Raw genomic sequence first — 16,366 nt, 5'->3', positions numbered from 1 at the left:
CCTTAATCTGCTTGGCTAGGAAAGTTTAAACCATTAAATGATTTGTGATGATCTGTGTAAGGTGTTCACTAACACGTTTTTGGAACAACTCTGATGTGCTAGACTGAAGAAGCTACTTTTTGGTGTTTTTTTTTTTTTTTTTTTTTTTTTTTGCTGTACGCAGGCCTCTCACAGCTGTGGCCTCTTCCATTGCAGAGCACAGGCTCCGGAAACGCAAGCTCAGAGGCCATGGCTCAAGGGCCCAGCCGCTCCGCGGCACGTGGGATCCTCCCGGACCGGGGCACGAACCCGTGTCCCTGCATCGGCAGGCGGACTCTCAACCACTGCGCCACCAGGGAAGCCCAAGAAGCTACATTTTTGAAAGTGCCAGTTTTGCTGAAGCAAGCATGGAATCTTAGAATTGAGTAAGACCTTAAGCCTCTGTTAGGGAAACAAGTATCCCCTGCTCCTTAAATTTCCTTGGAGGGGAGGTAAGTGCTCCAGTCCTCGGAGAACAAAGGACAAGAGTAGTATTTCCAGCCCGTTTCCACATGCCCCTATTGTGATGTGGCAATTCCAGGTGTGTCTGCTCTGCAGACCTAAAGTCGCCCTCTAGTGGACTGTCCCGAGGATTACATTTGAGGGGAAATTACTAAAAAGTACACTTGGCCATGAGTTCAACCAAACTGCACTTTAGCAATAACGATAGCTAACACATTGGTTTCCATCTCTTCTGTTCCTCATTTTATACTTTCCAACTTTTAAAAACGTATATACATTTATTATAAAAATTTTTCAAAAAAATTAAAGATTTTTAAGAAACTTAAAAAATTTGAAATAAATCCATTAATCATTTTTGTCTTAATATATCCGGACCAGTTTTCCACATCCTTACATTTTCTATAACATTTTAAATGGCTGCTCGGTATCCCATTACACAGATATGGCTGTCTTATATTAAGCAATATCCTATTTTTGAACATTTAAATTGTTGCCAATTTATCTTATTATAAACCACTCTGAATTTTCTCAGAATAGATCCTTAGAAATGAAACTTACTCAGCAAAGGGATGCAGAATTTGAAGGCTTTTACTGTATACTGACAGATTTTCCTCAACCAGCATTAAGTGCCCATTTTCCCTGGCATCACTGTGTATTATCATTTGTTTTCCTTTACCATTTTTAAAAGCAAAATTGAATCTTACTGTTCTAAGTTATTTGACCAGTGAAGAGGAACTTTTTACAGGTTTTTTTTAGCCATTGTAATAACAAAGGTTTTTTTAGCTTTAAAAAAATGTATTTACACACATTTTAAAAACACACTTTTTGGCGTATAATTCTATGTGTTGACAAATACACAGAGTATACACCACTATAATCAAGATACCTTACAGTTTCATCACCCCAAAAAATTCCCTGATGCTGCCCCTTTGTGATCAGCCCTTTTTACTACTTCCATGTCTGGGAACCACTGAGATTCTTCATCCATGTAGTTTTTGCTTTTTGCAAAATGTTATATAAATGGAATCAAAGTATGCTTTTGGAACTGACTTCACTTACAATAATACATCTGAGATTCATCCATGTCACTACATGTACCAGTAGTTCTTTTTCATTGCTGAGTAGTCTACTGTATGGATATACCACAGCTTATCCATTCACCAGCTGATGGGCAGTTGGGTTGGTTTCATCCTTGGCAATTATTATTATAATTATTATTGGCCACACCATGTGGCATGTGGGATCTTAGTTCCCTGACCAGGGATCAAACCCATGCCCCCTCCAGTGGAAGTGCAGTCTTAACCACTGGACTGCCAGGGAAGTCCCATCCTTGGCAATTATGAATAAAGCTGCTACAAATATTCACACAATTCTGTATGAACATAGTAAATAAATAAGTAGAAATAAAAACCTTATTTATTTTTGGCTGTGTCAGGTCTTTGTTGAGGCACGTGGGTTTCTCTCTAGTTGTGGCGTGAGGGTTTTCTCTTCTCTAGTTGTGGCGCACAGGCTACAGGGCACGTGAGCTCTGTAATTTGCAGCATGCAGGCTCTCTTGTTGAGGAGCATGAGCTCAGTAGTTGTGGCGCATGGGCTTACCTGCCCTGCAGCATGTGGGAATCTTAGTTCCCTGACCAGGGACTGAACCTGCGTCCCCTGCATTAGAAGGCAGATTCTTTACCACTGGACCACCAGGAAAGTCCCAGTTTTTATTTCTTTTGGGTAAACACCTGGGAGTGCAATTACTAAGTTATATGGTAACTGTATAACTCTGTATGAAACTGGTGAACTGCTTTCCAATGTGGCTATGCCATTTTTTCATTTCTACCACCAATGAATGAGAGTTCCCAGTTACTCTGCATCCTCACCAGCATTTAATATTATCGATATTTTAGTCATTCTATTTCAGACAATACTACAAAGCTACAGTAATCAAGACAGCATGGTATTAGCACAAAAACAGACATATGGCTTAAAAGAACAGAATAGAGAGCCCAGAAATAAACCCACACACCTATGGTCGATTAATCTCTCACAAAGGTGGCAAGAATATCCAATGGAGAAAAGACAGTCTCTTCAGCAAGCGGTGCTGGGAAAGTTAAGACTGTAGCATGTAAATCAGTGAGTTAGAACACACCCTCACAGAAAAATAAGCTCAAAATGGCTTAAAGACTGAAAAATAAGATGTGACACCATAAAACTCCTAGAAGAGAACATAGACAAAACATTCTCTGACATAAATCATACCAATATTTTCTTAGGTCACTCTCCCAAGGAAATGGAAATAAAAGCAAAAAACAAAAACAAAAACAAAAACAAATGGGACTTAATCAAACTTATATGCTTTTGCACAGCAAAGGAAACCATAAATCAAATGAAAAGACAATCTACAGACTGGGAGAAAACATTTGCAAATGATACAACTGACAAGGGCTTAATTTCCAAAATATACAAAAAGCTCATACAACTCAACAAAAAAACAAACAACCCAATCAAAAAATGGGCAGAAGACCTTAATAGACATTTCTCCAAAGAAGACATACAGATAGCCAACGGGCACATGAAAAGATGCTTATCACTGTTAATTATTAGAGAAATGCAAATCAAAACTACAATGAGGTATCACCTCACACCGGTCAGAATGGCCATCATTAAAAAGCCTACAAATAACAAATGTTCTAGAGGGTGTGGAAAAAAGGGAACCCTCCTACACTGTTGGTGGGAATGTTAATTGGTGTAGCCACTATGGAAAACAGTATGGAGGTTCCTCAAAAAACTAAAAACAGAGTTGCCATATGATTCAGCAATCCCACTCCTAAGCATATATCCAGACAAAACTGTAATTTGAAAAGATACATGCACCCCTATGTCATAGGGGTGTCACTATTTACAACAGCCAAGACATGGAAACAACCTAAATGTCCATCAACCAATGAATGGACAAACAAGATGTGGTACATATATACCATGGAATGCTACTTAGCCATAAAAAAGAATGAGACAATGTCATTTGCAGCAACATGGATGGACCTAGAGATGATCATACTAAGTGAAGTAACTAAGAAAGAGAAAGACAAATACCATTATATCACTTATATGTGGAATCTAAAAAATAATACAAATGAACTTATCTGCAAAATGGAAACAGACTCATTGACATAGAAAACAAACTTATGGTTACCAAAGGGGAAAGGAGGTGGGGAAGGGATAAATTAGGACTTTGGGATTAGTAGATACAAACTACTATACAAAAAATAAACAATAAGGTCCTACTGTATAGCACAGGGATAGTCAGTATTCCCTAATAAACCATAATGGAAAAGAAAATGAAAAAGAATACATATACATATAACTCAATCATTTGCTGTACACCAGAAACTAACACAACATTGTAAATCAACTACGTTTCAATTAAAAAGGTGTCTTTCATAGAGCAAAATGTTTAATTTTGATGAAGTCCAATTTATCTATTTTTTCTTTCCTGGATTGTGCTTTTGGTAATGTATGTACATTAGAACTCTTTGCCTAGCCTAAGGTTTTGAAGATTTTCACCTATGTTTCCTTCTAAAAGATTTATAATTTTACATTTGAGTATATGATCCACTGAGTTACTATTTTTTAAATATTTATTTATTTTGTTTATTCATTAGTTTGGCTGCACCGGGCCTTAGTTGTGGCACACGGAATATTTAATTGCAGCATGCGGGCTTCGTAGCTGCAGCATGTGAACTCTTAGTTGCAGCACGTGGGTTCTAGTTCCCCGACCAGGGATCGAACCCGGGCCCCCTGCATTGGGAGTGTGGAATCTTAACCACTGGACCACCAGGGAAGTTCCCATTGAGTTATTTTTATCCGACATTTTATTATTAAATTTTTAAAACATACATAAAAATTGGAAGATACAAAAGTTAACATTTCACCATATTTGTTTTGCTTCTTTTTCTGAAGCACTTGAAAATAACAGACATGACATTTCACACCTAATTAAAGGTAATTCTCACTTTACATGGTAGTGTGGGGTCATACAAATGACCTAACAAGCTGAAAGCTGTGCAATCATCAGTGGGGAAAATTTAGGATCATTCTGTAACATTTAAAGATTTGTGTCAAAACATTAAAATCTCTTATTGTTCGTTATAAAGGTACAAGGAAAAATTTAGAAGTAGTAAAACTAATATGTAATTTAAAATATTAGAAACATTGAGAATTAAAGTTACTTCTTTGTAAAAAACTTATCAAGAATAATTTGAACAGTGCTGGCCTTCCTCTTGTTGTATAACTTAGGATACAGTGAGAGCATTTTGTCTGTGCCTTTGATGAACTGTCATACTGTTCTAAGTTTGCATTGGCTTCCAGCGTCTTATCTTTCATGCTTTCAATGCTGTGAAATATCTCCGAGAGTCCCTTTAATGTTAGTTCTTTGCCAGTGTTACTTCCTTTGGGACATCATCATCCCTTTCTTCATAACCAATTTCTCCATTTCTGTTGTTAAGTTTGACTTTACTAAGTTCACCTGGCTGCATATCTACAATTTCTTGAACATAGGCCACCTTCCCATGGTCAGCGGCTTCTTATATAACTCCATTTACATTCTATTCAAATTTCACTTTCAGTGTTATTTTGTTAACTTGCTGCATTTTCATCTTTGTTGGCCAAGGTCCTCTTTCAATTATCCATTTCATGGTAAATGTCACAGAGTTTGACTGGGAGACAAAGAAATAACACACTACACAATTTGCTGTCTGTACATAAACGGGATAACAGGTGACCAATCACCCAGACTTTGAGAAGTGACATGATTGGTCACCGATCATGATGTGCACCTGTTAATTTATGTAGTGAATTATGGGCTAAAGGGCTAGCAGCAATTGGTACTTTATGGAATCACTCAGTTGATATACCATAATAACTGAGATTTTTTTTTTTTGCCATACAGTAGGTCCTTGTTGGTTATCCATTAAATTATTTTATTTTTAGCCGCATTGGGTCTTCATTGCTGCATGCAGGCTTTCTCTAGTTGTAGTGACAAGGGGCTACTCTTCGTTGCAGTGCGCGGTCTTCTTATTGCGGTGCGCGGTCTTCTCATTGCTGGGAAACTGATGTTATTGAAATGAACCAGAGTAAAAGAAATTCATGTACAAACTGAAACAGTGGAAGGCAAGGGCTTCCTGTTTTCAAGCATGTGTCTCCTAAAAATCAGGCTATTTTCATATCATTATCACACTGAAGGAAATTATCAATAATTTCCTAGTATACTATCTGATCCATATTAAAAATGGCTCATTTATTCAAAGGATCTAGAACAGCACTCACCCATTAATTTTTATCTTGTGATATTGACTTTTCAGAGGAACTCGGTTTGTATTCATAGTGATACTACTTGAAGTGTGATCCACGGATCAGCAGCAGCATCACCTAGGAACTTGTTAGGAATGCAGAATCTTGGGCCCTTTTCCAGAACTACTATCCTCCATTTCAGTGTGTCTTTTTAAATTAACTATGCCTGGAACTAGTTGAAACTTGTCAACAAATTCAGTCTTTGTTTGCAACAGTGGAATTTTTTCAACTGTTTTATTATTACCACTCATCTTAACTGCATGTTAAGTCCCCTGGATCTACTGTTTAAGTCTCTTTTTCTTTATACTTTCAATATTTTTATATACATCTTATGTTTTGCATTTTAGTTTGATCTTCCTGATCCATTAATTTGAGTCTCAATAATAACATCTTTTTAAATATAATTTATTTCTTTTCTTATTATTTTTGGCTGCATCGGGCCTTAATGTGGGATCTTCATTGAGGCACGTGGGATCTTTCATTGCGGCGTGGACTCTTTGTTGTGGCCCTCGGGCTTCTCTCTAGTTGTGGAGTGCAGATTTTGTCTCTCTAGTTGTGGCACATGGGACCCAGAGTGCATGGGCTCTAGTATGCAGCACGCAGGCTCTCTAGTTGAGGCGCGCAGGCTCAGTAGTTGTGGCACACAGGCTTAGTTGCCCTGTGCGTGGCATGTGGCATCTTAGTTCCCCAATGAGGGATCGAACACTTGTTCCCTGGATTGGAAGGCAGATTCTTTACCACTGGACCGTCAGGGAAGTCCCCAATAATGACATCTTCAATTCAACTTCTGAATTTTTAACATCTGTAAATCACATTTTTCATTTCCTAAAAGCCTTTGTCTGTGTGTCTGATGTAACAGAATCTCCTTAAGAGCTCTTGCTATTTTTTGGTTTGTCTCTTCCAGCAGTTCTTTTTATTTAAGGTTTACCTACTCCTTGTACTCTGTCCCTCTTCCAGGATCAGTGGGTCTCAAATGGGGCTGCACAATGGAATCACCTGGGAAGCTTTCGACATGTTGGGCCTTGGATCCCATCTCCAGGGATTACAATTTGATTGGTCTGGAGAGAGGCCTGGGCACCAAGAGTTTTAAAAGCTCCCCAAGTGTGCTTGTAGGTTCTTAAACCAGAAGTAATCCTGTCACCAAAATCCAGAATGTTGGAAACTCTATAGGACAAACAACTTAGTTTCTTCAATACATATATTATAAGAAAAATAGCAGGAATACAGAGTGACAGAAAGAGAAAAAAGGAGGGAGAACCTATAGATTAAATATTAAAAATACTTGAGACAAACTCATTGCAACACATGGACCTTATTTAGATCTCGATTTGAACAAAACTATAAATACCGGGCTTCCCTGGTGGTGCAGTGGTTGAGAGTCCGCCTGCTGGTGCAGGGGGCGCGGGTTCGTGCCCCGGTCTGGGAAGATCCCACGTGCCGCGGAGTGGCTGGGCCCGTGAGCCGTGGCCGCTGGGCCTGCGCGTCCGGAGCCTGTGCTCCACAATGGGAGAGGCCACAGCAGTGAGAGGCCTGTGTACTACAAGAAAAAAAAACAAAAAAACCCCCCAAAAAAACAACTATAATTACTTATAAGACAACTGGGAAAATGTGAACAATGACTGGACTTTTAAAAATAGTAGTAAAATACACATAACAAAAAACTTACCATCTTTTTAAAAAAATTTATTTTTCACCATGTTGGGTCTTCGTTGCTGTGCGTGGGCTTTCTCTAGTTGCGGTGAGCGGGCGCTACTCTTCATTGTGGTGTGCGGGCTTCTCACTGCTGTGGCTTCTCTTGTTGTGGAGCACGGGCTCTAGGTGTGCGGGCTTCAGTAGTTGTGGCATGGGGGCTCCATAGTTGTGGCTCATGGGATCTAAAGCACAGGCTCAGTAGTTGTGGCGCAGGGCTTAGTTGCTCCACGACATGTGGGATCTTCCCGGACCAGGGCTCAAACTTGTGTCCCCTGCATTGGCAGGCAGATTCTTAACCACTGTGCCACCAGGGAAGCCCACGAAAGGGAAGATTTTTAAAAACTAAGTTTAAAAAAAAAACTTTTTGAAAAAAAGTAAGTTTTTTTTTTTTTAACGTAGTTTAGTGTTGATTTTTTACTTGTCCCTCTTAACTCCCCAATAGTTTTTTGTTAAACTTCGACTAGTCCATCAGTTCTTGTTAGTTTTTTCTGTGACTACTGCACACATACCCCTAAAAAATTTCACTCGGCCAATTTCTGTTTGTTTGTTTGTTTTTTGTGGTAAGAGGGCCTCTCACTGCTCTGGCCACTCCCGTTCCAGAGCACAGGCTCCGGACGTGCAGGCTCAGTGGCCATGGCTCACGGGCCCAGCCGCTCCGCAGCATGTGGGATCTTCCCGGACCGGGGCACGAACCCGTGTCCCCTGAATCAGCAGGCGGACTCTCAACCACTGCGCCACCAGGGAAGCCCTGTTTTGTTTTTTTGTTTTTGTCAAGTTGTAAGAATCATTAGATACCCTGGATTGACACTCACAGACCTCGGTTTCCCAAGCTTCCTGCAACTACAATGTTTCCTCCCATGCCAGTGTCACTGTTTCTCATGTACCTTTACTGGTGGTGAAGATGTTCTGAAGCAATGATAAAATCGAAATAACCCAGCTGGTGGCTTGGTCTTCGTTCAGTTCCAGGCTATAAAGTGCTGTTAGAAAGGCTGAGGCCAGCAGGCTAGTGACACCCAGAAGGAGCCTGCAGAAGGAAGTCAACCATCTGAGCCGGCCATTAGAGACGGGCTGCTTCCCGTCTGGGCTCAGGATGCGGAAAGGCTCTGGCTGTGTCCCTTAGGAACAGAAGTTGAAGGAATTATCTCATAGCCAACAGCTGAGAGACAGGTTTAGGAAGATTACAGGTGATAAAGAAAACCTGGCACGATGCATTACCTGGATGGTCCTTGCTCTATGGGAAGAATCCACATTTCCAACAGTTCCTGAAGTTCTTGTAGTTGGCTGACTGCATCTAGGACATCACAAGGCTGATGGGCCTGGGCGGGACCCAGTGTGTCTAAGTGAGATTGGAGCCTCCGCAGAACTCTGAGCAGGTAACTGTGGAAATGATGGTGGTTTTCAGGAACCACTGAAAGTACATTCCAGGTTGACACTTGAACAACTGGAAGATTTCAATAAATAGTAATTCCTGGTAGAAATTAGCAACTCATTAACTGATGACGAGGTTAAATTTTCCCAGTCACTGGAGACTGGACCCAACACCTGCAGAATTATTGTCTTCCCTGAGCACGCTGGTGATTTCACAACAATTTGTAAAATTCTACACTTTGATGCAGAATCGAAAAACTTGTAAAGCTAATTGCACTTTTTCATCAGAACTGCAGTACATGTAAACTATAAGTGCTCAAAAGGCCCAAACTATATTCAAAAATCCATAAATCGCATAATCTCATTCCATAGAAGAAAAAGAAGGACAAGTTTCAATAGCCCCCGACAAAGTAGATGAAATATGGGGGTCTGAGACAGAGGGCATTTTTTGTGGGTTTTCCTTAATCCTTTACTTTGTAACACCAGATATATTGTCTCAGAAGCCATCAGAGGGATCAAAGCTATCAGCTCCATACTGGAAGTTTAAGGAAATTAAAACAAGCAGAAGGTCGTACCATGCCTGTTGGTTATGCTGAGAGGTAAGAATGAATACGAAGGTAAGAGAGTGGGAGGCAGATAAAAGATTAGATACGGAAACTTACTCAACTTTTACCATTTGCCCAGTAGGGTCCTGCCAGCTGGTCCTTGACCCTCTAAGTAAGAACAGACGAGGCTGGATAAAAGCTTCACCAGCTGGTTAATGTTGTAAGAAAGAACTCCATGAAGACTGTTCACACTCAGAGTAGGTACGTATTTCTTCTGAGCAGGAATCCCACAGTTTCGTTTAATTCCTGAATGTAGAACCAAGATGAGAAAAGTTAGTTTTACATTAAACCCAGGACTGGTAGCAATTACAGATGGTAAGAAGGCTGTTTCTCTACTTGGAAGGGCATATGCTTCGTGTAAAGAACCTCAGTTTTTCACCTTCTCTCTCCTTTTTCAGAAAGAACTCACCTCACAGTAGCTTCAGAACTAGTTTTATGAGAGAAACTAGGACGAAAGAAGAGACCGCTTGATCAAACGTTGAAAACGAAAACACCCGCAGAGTAGTACATTCTGCACTCACATCACTCCATAATGAAGAGAAAAAACCCAGAGGCACAGTGCTGACTCGGGGGACAGGAATTAGAGAAAAACTATTAAGTTTAACAGGACCTCAGGAGCCTTGCAGGAGATCCTTTCCACTGACCTTTTCCACTACATGGGAGAGGGAGCATGACGTTTACCTGTAAAATTTGATACCAAGCTTACCTCAGCTATCTCTGTGAGAGAGAGAGAGAGGGGGCGGGCTCAAAAGAAGCATCTGAGAGGCAGGAGGCCTGGATGGGAGGAAAGAGAAGTAGAGGTTCCTGTGGTTGAATCAACAGGAAAAGCCGCCCAATCCCAAGACTGACGGGGAAAAGGATGACAGCATTTTGGATGCTTACGAGCAGTTCAGACCAGGCCACAGCAAATGGGCCCACTGAAAGAAAAGCATGACCTCAACCCTCATGCTCAACAATTAAAATCAGCTCCAAGGCATTCCTCTCCCAGGTTTAAGTATTTATTTAGCAATTTAACTATGATTATCTAAGGATAGCGAGTTATCATGGCAGTAAAGATCCTGATCATTTGTTAATAAATGAGATCTGTGGGAAAATGTGTACTCTAATGTTAGAATAAATGATTATTCTCCTTTAAGAGTAGAATTAATTGAGTATTCTAATGTGAGGGCAGCAGAGGAAAAATGAAGGCACATACTGATTCTGTTTATAACTTTGGAAGGAAGGAGAGTGGAGTAGTCAAAGGACTACGTGCCACAAACAGCACACATCAGGGCTCACCCACAGCTTGCTCATGTCTCTTGGTGGTGGTGCCGTTCATCTTCTAGAACATGACATAGGTGAGACCATGTTGCAGAGAAGGAGGGTCATGCAGCAGGTGAGCTGCTGGACTCTTGTAAACTGGGTCCAGGGATGTCAAGTTGTGATCGAGAGCCACAGACAATCCTGGGTGAAATTTTCTACAATCATGGAGGAGAACAGGTGTCTAACAAGATAAATTAGAACAGGAAATGACACATTAAACAAGATGGACTTAGTTGAAATTTGTATGACATTCCATCCAAAAACAACAGAATACACTTTCTTCTCAAGTGCTCATGGAACATTCTCCAGGATAGATCATACCTTGGGTCACAAATCAAGCCTTGGTAAACTTAAGAAAATTGAAATTGTATCAAGTATCTTTTTCGACCACAACGGTATAAGACTAGATAACAATTACAGGAAAAAAATCTGTGAAAAACACAAACACATGGAGGCTAAACAGTAAGCTACTAAATAACCAAGAGATCATTGAAGAAATCAAAGAGGAAATCAAAAAATACCTAGAAACAAATGACAATGAAAACACGATGGCCCAAAACGTGTGGGATGCAGTAAAAGCAGCCCTAAGAGGGAAGTTTATAGCATACAATCCTAACTCAAGAAACAAGAAAAATCTCAAATACACAACCTAACCTTACACCTAAAGCAATTAGAGAAGGAAAAAGAAAAAAACCCAAAGTTAGCAGAAGGAAAGAAACCATAAAGATAAGATGAGAAATAAATGAAAAAGAAATGAAGGAAACAATAGCAAAGATCAATAAAACTAAAAGCTTGTTCTTTGAGAAGACAAAACTGATAAACCATTAGCCAGACTCATCAAGAAAAAAAGAAGATTCAAATCAACAGAATCAGAAATGAAAATGGAGAAGTAACAACTAAAACTGCAGAAACACAAAAGATCATGAGAGATTACTACAAGCAACTATATGTCAATAAAATGGACAATCTGGAAGAAATGGAGAAATTCTTAGAAAAGTACAACCTTCTGAGACTGAACCAGGAAGAAATAGAAAATATAAACAGACCAATCACAAGCACTGAAATTGAAACTGTGATTTAAAAATCTTCCAACAAACAAAAACCCAGCACCAGATAGCTTCACAGGTGAATTGTATCAAACATTTACAGAAGAGCTAACACCTATCCTTCTCAAACTCTTCCAAAATATAGCAGAGGGAGGAACACTCCGAAACTCATTCTACGAGGCCACCATCACCCTGATACCAAAACCAGACGAAGATGTCACAAAAAAAGAAAACTACAGGCCAATATCTCTGATAAGCATAGATGCAAAAATCCTCAACAAAATACTAGCAAACAGAATCCAACAGCACATTAAAAGGATCATATACCATGATCAAGTGGGGTTTATCCCAGGTATGCAAGGATTCTTCAATATATGCAAATCAGTCAATGTACTACACCACATTAACAAATTGAAGGATAAAAACTGTATGATCATCTCAATAGATGCAGAAAAAGCTTTTGACAAAATTCAACACCCATTTATGATAAAAACTCTCCAGAAAATAGGTACTGAGGGACCCTACCTCAACATAATAAAGTCCATATATGACAAACCCACAGCCAACATCATTCTCAATGGTGAAAGACTGAAACCATTACCTCTAAGATCAGGAACAAGACAAGGTTGACCACACTCACCACTATTATTCAACATAGTTTTGGAAGTTTTAGCCACGGCAATAAGAAAAAGAAATAAAAGGAATCCAAATCGGAAAAGAAGAAGTAAAACTGTCACTGTTTGCAGATGACATGATACTACACATAGAGAATCCTAAAGATGCTACCAGAAAAATACTAGGGCTAATCAATGAATTTGGTAAAGTAGCAGAATACAAAATTAATGCAAGAAATCTCTTGCATTCCTATACACTAATGATGAAAAATCTGAAAGAGAAATTAAGGAAACACTCCCATAAAGCACTGCAACAAAAGCATAAAATACCTAGGAATAAACCTACCTAAGGAGACAAAGGGCCTGTATGCAGAAAACTATAAGACACTGATGAAAGAAATTAAAGGTGATACCAACAGATGCAGAGATATACCATGTTCTTGGATTGGAAGAATCAACATCGTGAAAAAGACTATACTACCCAAAGCAATCTACAGATTCAATACAATCCTTATCAAACTACCAAGGGCATTTTTCACACATCTAGTACAAAAGAATTGCACAATTTGTATGGAAATACAAAAGACCCCGAATAGCCAAAGCAATCTTGAGAACGAAAAATGGCACCCTGGGAATCAGGCTCCCTGACTTCAGACTATACTACAAAACTACAGTAATCAAGACAATATGGTACTGGCACACAGACAGAAATATAGATCAATGGAACAGGATAGAAAGCCCAGAGATAAACCCACGCACAGATGGTCACCTTATCTTTGATAAAGGAGGCAAAAGTATACAGTGGAGAAAAGACAGCCTCTTCAATAAGTGGTGCTGGGGAAACTGGACAGCTACATGTAAAAGAAAGAAATTAGAACACTTCCTAACACCATATACAAAAATAAACTAAAAATGGATTAAAGACCCAAATGTAAAGCCAGAGACTACAAAACCCTTAGAGGAAAACATAGGCAGAACACTCTATGACGTAAATCCCATCAAGATCCTTTTAGACCTACCTCCTAGAGAAATGGAAATAAAAACAAAAATAAACAAATGGGACTGAATGAAACTTCAAACCTTTTGCACAGCAAAGGATACCATAAACAAGACCAAAAGACAACCCTCAGAATGGGAGAAAATATTTGCAAATGAAGGAACTGACAAAGGATTAATCTCCAAAATATACAAGCAGCTCATGCAGCTCAATGTCCCAAAAAAACAAACAACCCAATCCAAAAATGGGCAGAAGATCTAAATAGACATTTCTACAAAGAAGATATACAGATTGTCAACAAACACATGAAAAGATGCTCAACATCACTAATCATTAGAGAAATGCAAATCAAAACTACAATGAGGTATCACCTCACATCAGACAGAATGGCCATCATCAAAAAATCTACAAACAATAAATGCTGGAGAGAGTGTGGAGAAAAGGAAACCCTCTTGCACTGTTGGTGGGAATGTAAATTGATACAGCCATTATGGAGAACAATATGGAGTTTCCTTAGAAAACTAAAAATAGAACTACCATATGACCCAGCAATCCCACTACTGGGCATATACCCTGAGAAAACCATAATTCAAAGAGTCATGTACTACAATGTCCACTGCAGCTCTATTTACAATAGCCAGGACATGGAAGCAACCTAAGTGTCCATCGACAGATGAATGGATAAACATGTGACACATATATACAATGGAATATTACTCAGCCATAGAAAGAAATGAAATTGAGTTATTTGTAGTGAGGTGGATGGACCTAGAGTCTGTCATACAGAGTGAAGTAAGTCAGAAAAACAAATACCATATGCTACCACATATATATGGAATCTAAAAAATAAATGGTTCTGATGAACCTATGGGCAGGAGAGGAATAAAACAGACATAGAGAATGGACTTGAGACACGGGGAGGGGTAAGGGTAAGCTACAACGAAGTGAGAGAGTAGCACTGACATTTATACATTACCAAATATAAAACAGATAGCTAGTGCAAAGCAGCTGCACAGCACAGGGAGATCATCTCGGTGCTTAGCGACCACTTAGAGGGGTGGGATGAGGGTGGGAGGGAGACGCAAGAGGTAGGGGATATAGGGATATACATATGCATATAGCTGATTCACTCTGTTATACAGCAGAAACTAACAGAACACTGTAAAACAATTATACTCCAATAAAGATGTTAAAAAAAAAAAAGAATCCGCCTGCCAATGCAGGGTACACAGGTTTGATACCTGGTCCAGGAAGATCCCACACGTCTCAGAGCAACTAAGCCCGTGCGCCACAGCTACTGAGCCCATGTGCTGTGACTGCTGAAGCCCGCGCGCCTAGACCCCGTGCTCCACAACAAGAGAAGCCACAGCTAGAAGTCCGTGCACCGCAACAAAGAGCAGCCACCGCTTGCTGCAACTAGAGAAAGCCCACGTGCAGCAATGAAGCCCCAACACAGCTAAAAATAAATAAATAAAATAAAATTCTCAGTAATCCTACCACCTTATTTTACTAACGTGTAAGGAGTGGAAAGAGGCATGAATAGTTATGGGGAAGTAACACTGGCAAATATGGTTCCTACAAACAAATACGGGGGATTTTTTTTTTTTTTTTTTTCCATTATCCTCTCACTACTGTGGCCTCTCCCGTTGCGGAGCACAGGCTCCAGATGCACAGGCTCAGCGGCCATGGCTCACGGGGCCAGCCGCTCTGCAGCACGTGTGATCTTCCCAGACTGGGGCACGAACCCGTGTCCCCTGCATCGGCAGGCGGACTCTCAACCACTGCGCCACCAGGGAAGCCCCGGGGGGTGGATTTTTGATGCCTGCTTCAAGGCTGTCCTTCTCTATCTACGGCAAGAAGTGGATCTATTTTTGTCCCTCATGATTTCTCCTAACAAATGTACCAGAAAGGCAGTCACCTGATAAATGGACAAAAGAAAATAAACACAGCATATCTGAGAATGTCGCTACTGATCAATTTATTTACAATCCTCAGATTTGAAGGTACAGATACACTTGCTAATATTTGAGTCTCCATAAAATAGTTTTATAATGCTAAATTCTGCACAGGGCACAATCTCCAGATGATATATTTTTCTTTCATTATTCTTTTTCTCTTTTTCATTTTCCTCTTCTTCATGGAAGAAGGGTGACTTCCCCCCCAGTCACCCTCTGCTTACCTGAGCTGACTCAGAAAAGCCTGGGATAAAGGCTGCCAGTTTCTCGAGGACCTCACAAGTTTTCTGTAGTTTGTCCTGAGCTTGCAGACTGAGAATTGCTTTGCTAAAGTTCCTTGTTATCTCATCTATGACCTACTGGGAACAAAGGATTTTATCAAAATTACTTATACAAAGTTATTGCACTTAAGTAGTTTGAGCCATTGTTTTAAGAGTTGACCTTTGATATCATTATAAACTCTGTGAATCACAGGCTCTCCCAAAACCGTTATTACTTTCACAAGCTGTTCTACAAATGGACAGAATTTATTTTCACCTCTTCCATACAGTGGGGAGAATGGATAACCAAGTTAGACAATGACTGACCCAAGAGCAAATGAATCTGGAAAAAAGGAATAAGTTTAAGTCTCATGCCAAGATCAAAAGTGAGGGACGTTTGGAAATCAGAACAAACTTTTCTGTTCAGAAGTATATTGAAACTCTCAAGTTTCCCACCCTGTGTATTTCCCTCAGTTCAAGAGTTCATGTTGAAATACCACATGGCAGGGGGTGGGAGGCAGCAAACCTGAGAAAACAGACCCAGAGCACTGGACATGGCCCCAAGGATTAGGAGGTCATTGCTTTTGAACTGGAAGTCCAACCCTATGATAATCTCTGTTTATGCCAGTAACTTAGACCAATTTCTAGAGAATACCCCACTTACAGCTTAATTCAACCACATTCAATAAATCTTTATTAAATGCCGACTGT

General features: G+C 39.9%; 2 protein-coding genes and 1 pseudogene across 3 annotated transcripts in view; 1 reads left to right on the top strand and 2 right to left on the bottom strand.

Annotated features, from left to right (window-relative positions):
- The window catches only part of IST1 (IST1 factor associated with ESCRT-III), a 69,553-nt gene extending 58,945 nt beyond the window's left edge, over positions 1 to 10,608 (top strand). The window contains exons 12-15 of one of the 2 annotated variants that reach the window (XR_010837987.1): positions 196 to 404; positions 9,363 to 9,475; positions 9,561 to 9,682; positions 9,880 to 10,608. The gene's annotated coding sequence lies outside the window, so the exon portion shown is untranslated. Of the gene's footprint in view, positions 1 to 195; positions 2,840 to 9,362; positions 9,476 to 9,560; positions 9,683 to 9,879 lie in introns of those variants that run through there. The other variant, XM_067020339.1, reaches the window with a different exon arrangement.
- Positions 1 to 10,799, bottom strand: part of LOC131744389 (polycystin-1-like protein 3) — a 24,471-nt gene extending 13,672 nt beyond the window's left edge. The window contains exons 1-4 of the mRNA XM_067018374.1: positions 10,760 to 10,799; positions 9,550 to 9,727; positions 8,724 to 8,885; positions 8,393 to 8,532 (exon numbers count right to left, since the gene is read on the bottom strand). Coding sequence (XP_066874475.1) covers positions 8,393 to 8,532; positions 8,724 to 8,885; positions 9,550 to 9,727; positions 10,760 to 10,799 — 520 coding nt within the window. The remainder of the gene's footprint in view (positions 1 to 8,392; positions 8,533 to 8,723; positions 8,886 to 9,549; positions 9,728 to 10,759) is intronic.
- The window catches only part of LOC131744485 (polycystin-1-like protein 3), a 27,501-nt pseudogene continuing 21,240 nt past the window's right edge, over positions 10,106 to 16,366 (bottom strand).

The sequence above is a fragment of the Kogia breviceps genome, chromosome 18, assembly GCF_026419965.1.
Source record: "Kogia breviceps isolate mKogBre1 chromosome 18, mKogBre1 haplotype 1, whole genome shotgun sequence".
Classification (NCBI taxonomy): Eukaryota; Metazoa; Chordata; class Mammalia; order Artiodactyla; family Physeteridae; genus Kogia; species Kogia breviceps.
The sequence above is the reverse complement of the archived record's forward strand: the minus strand, read 5'-3'. Positions and strand labels throughout refer to the sequence as shown.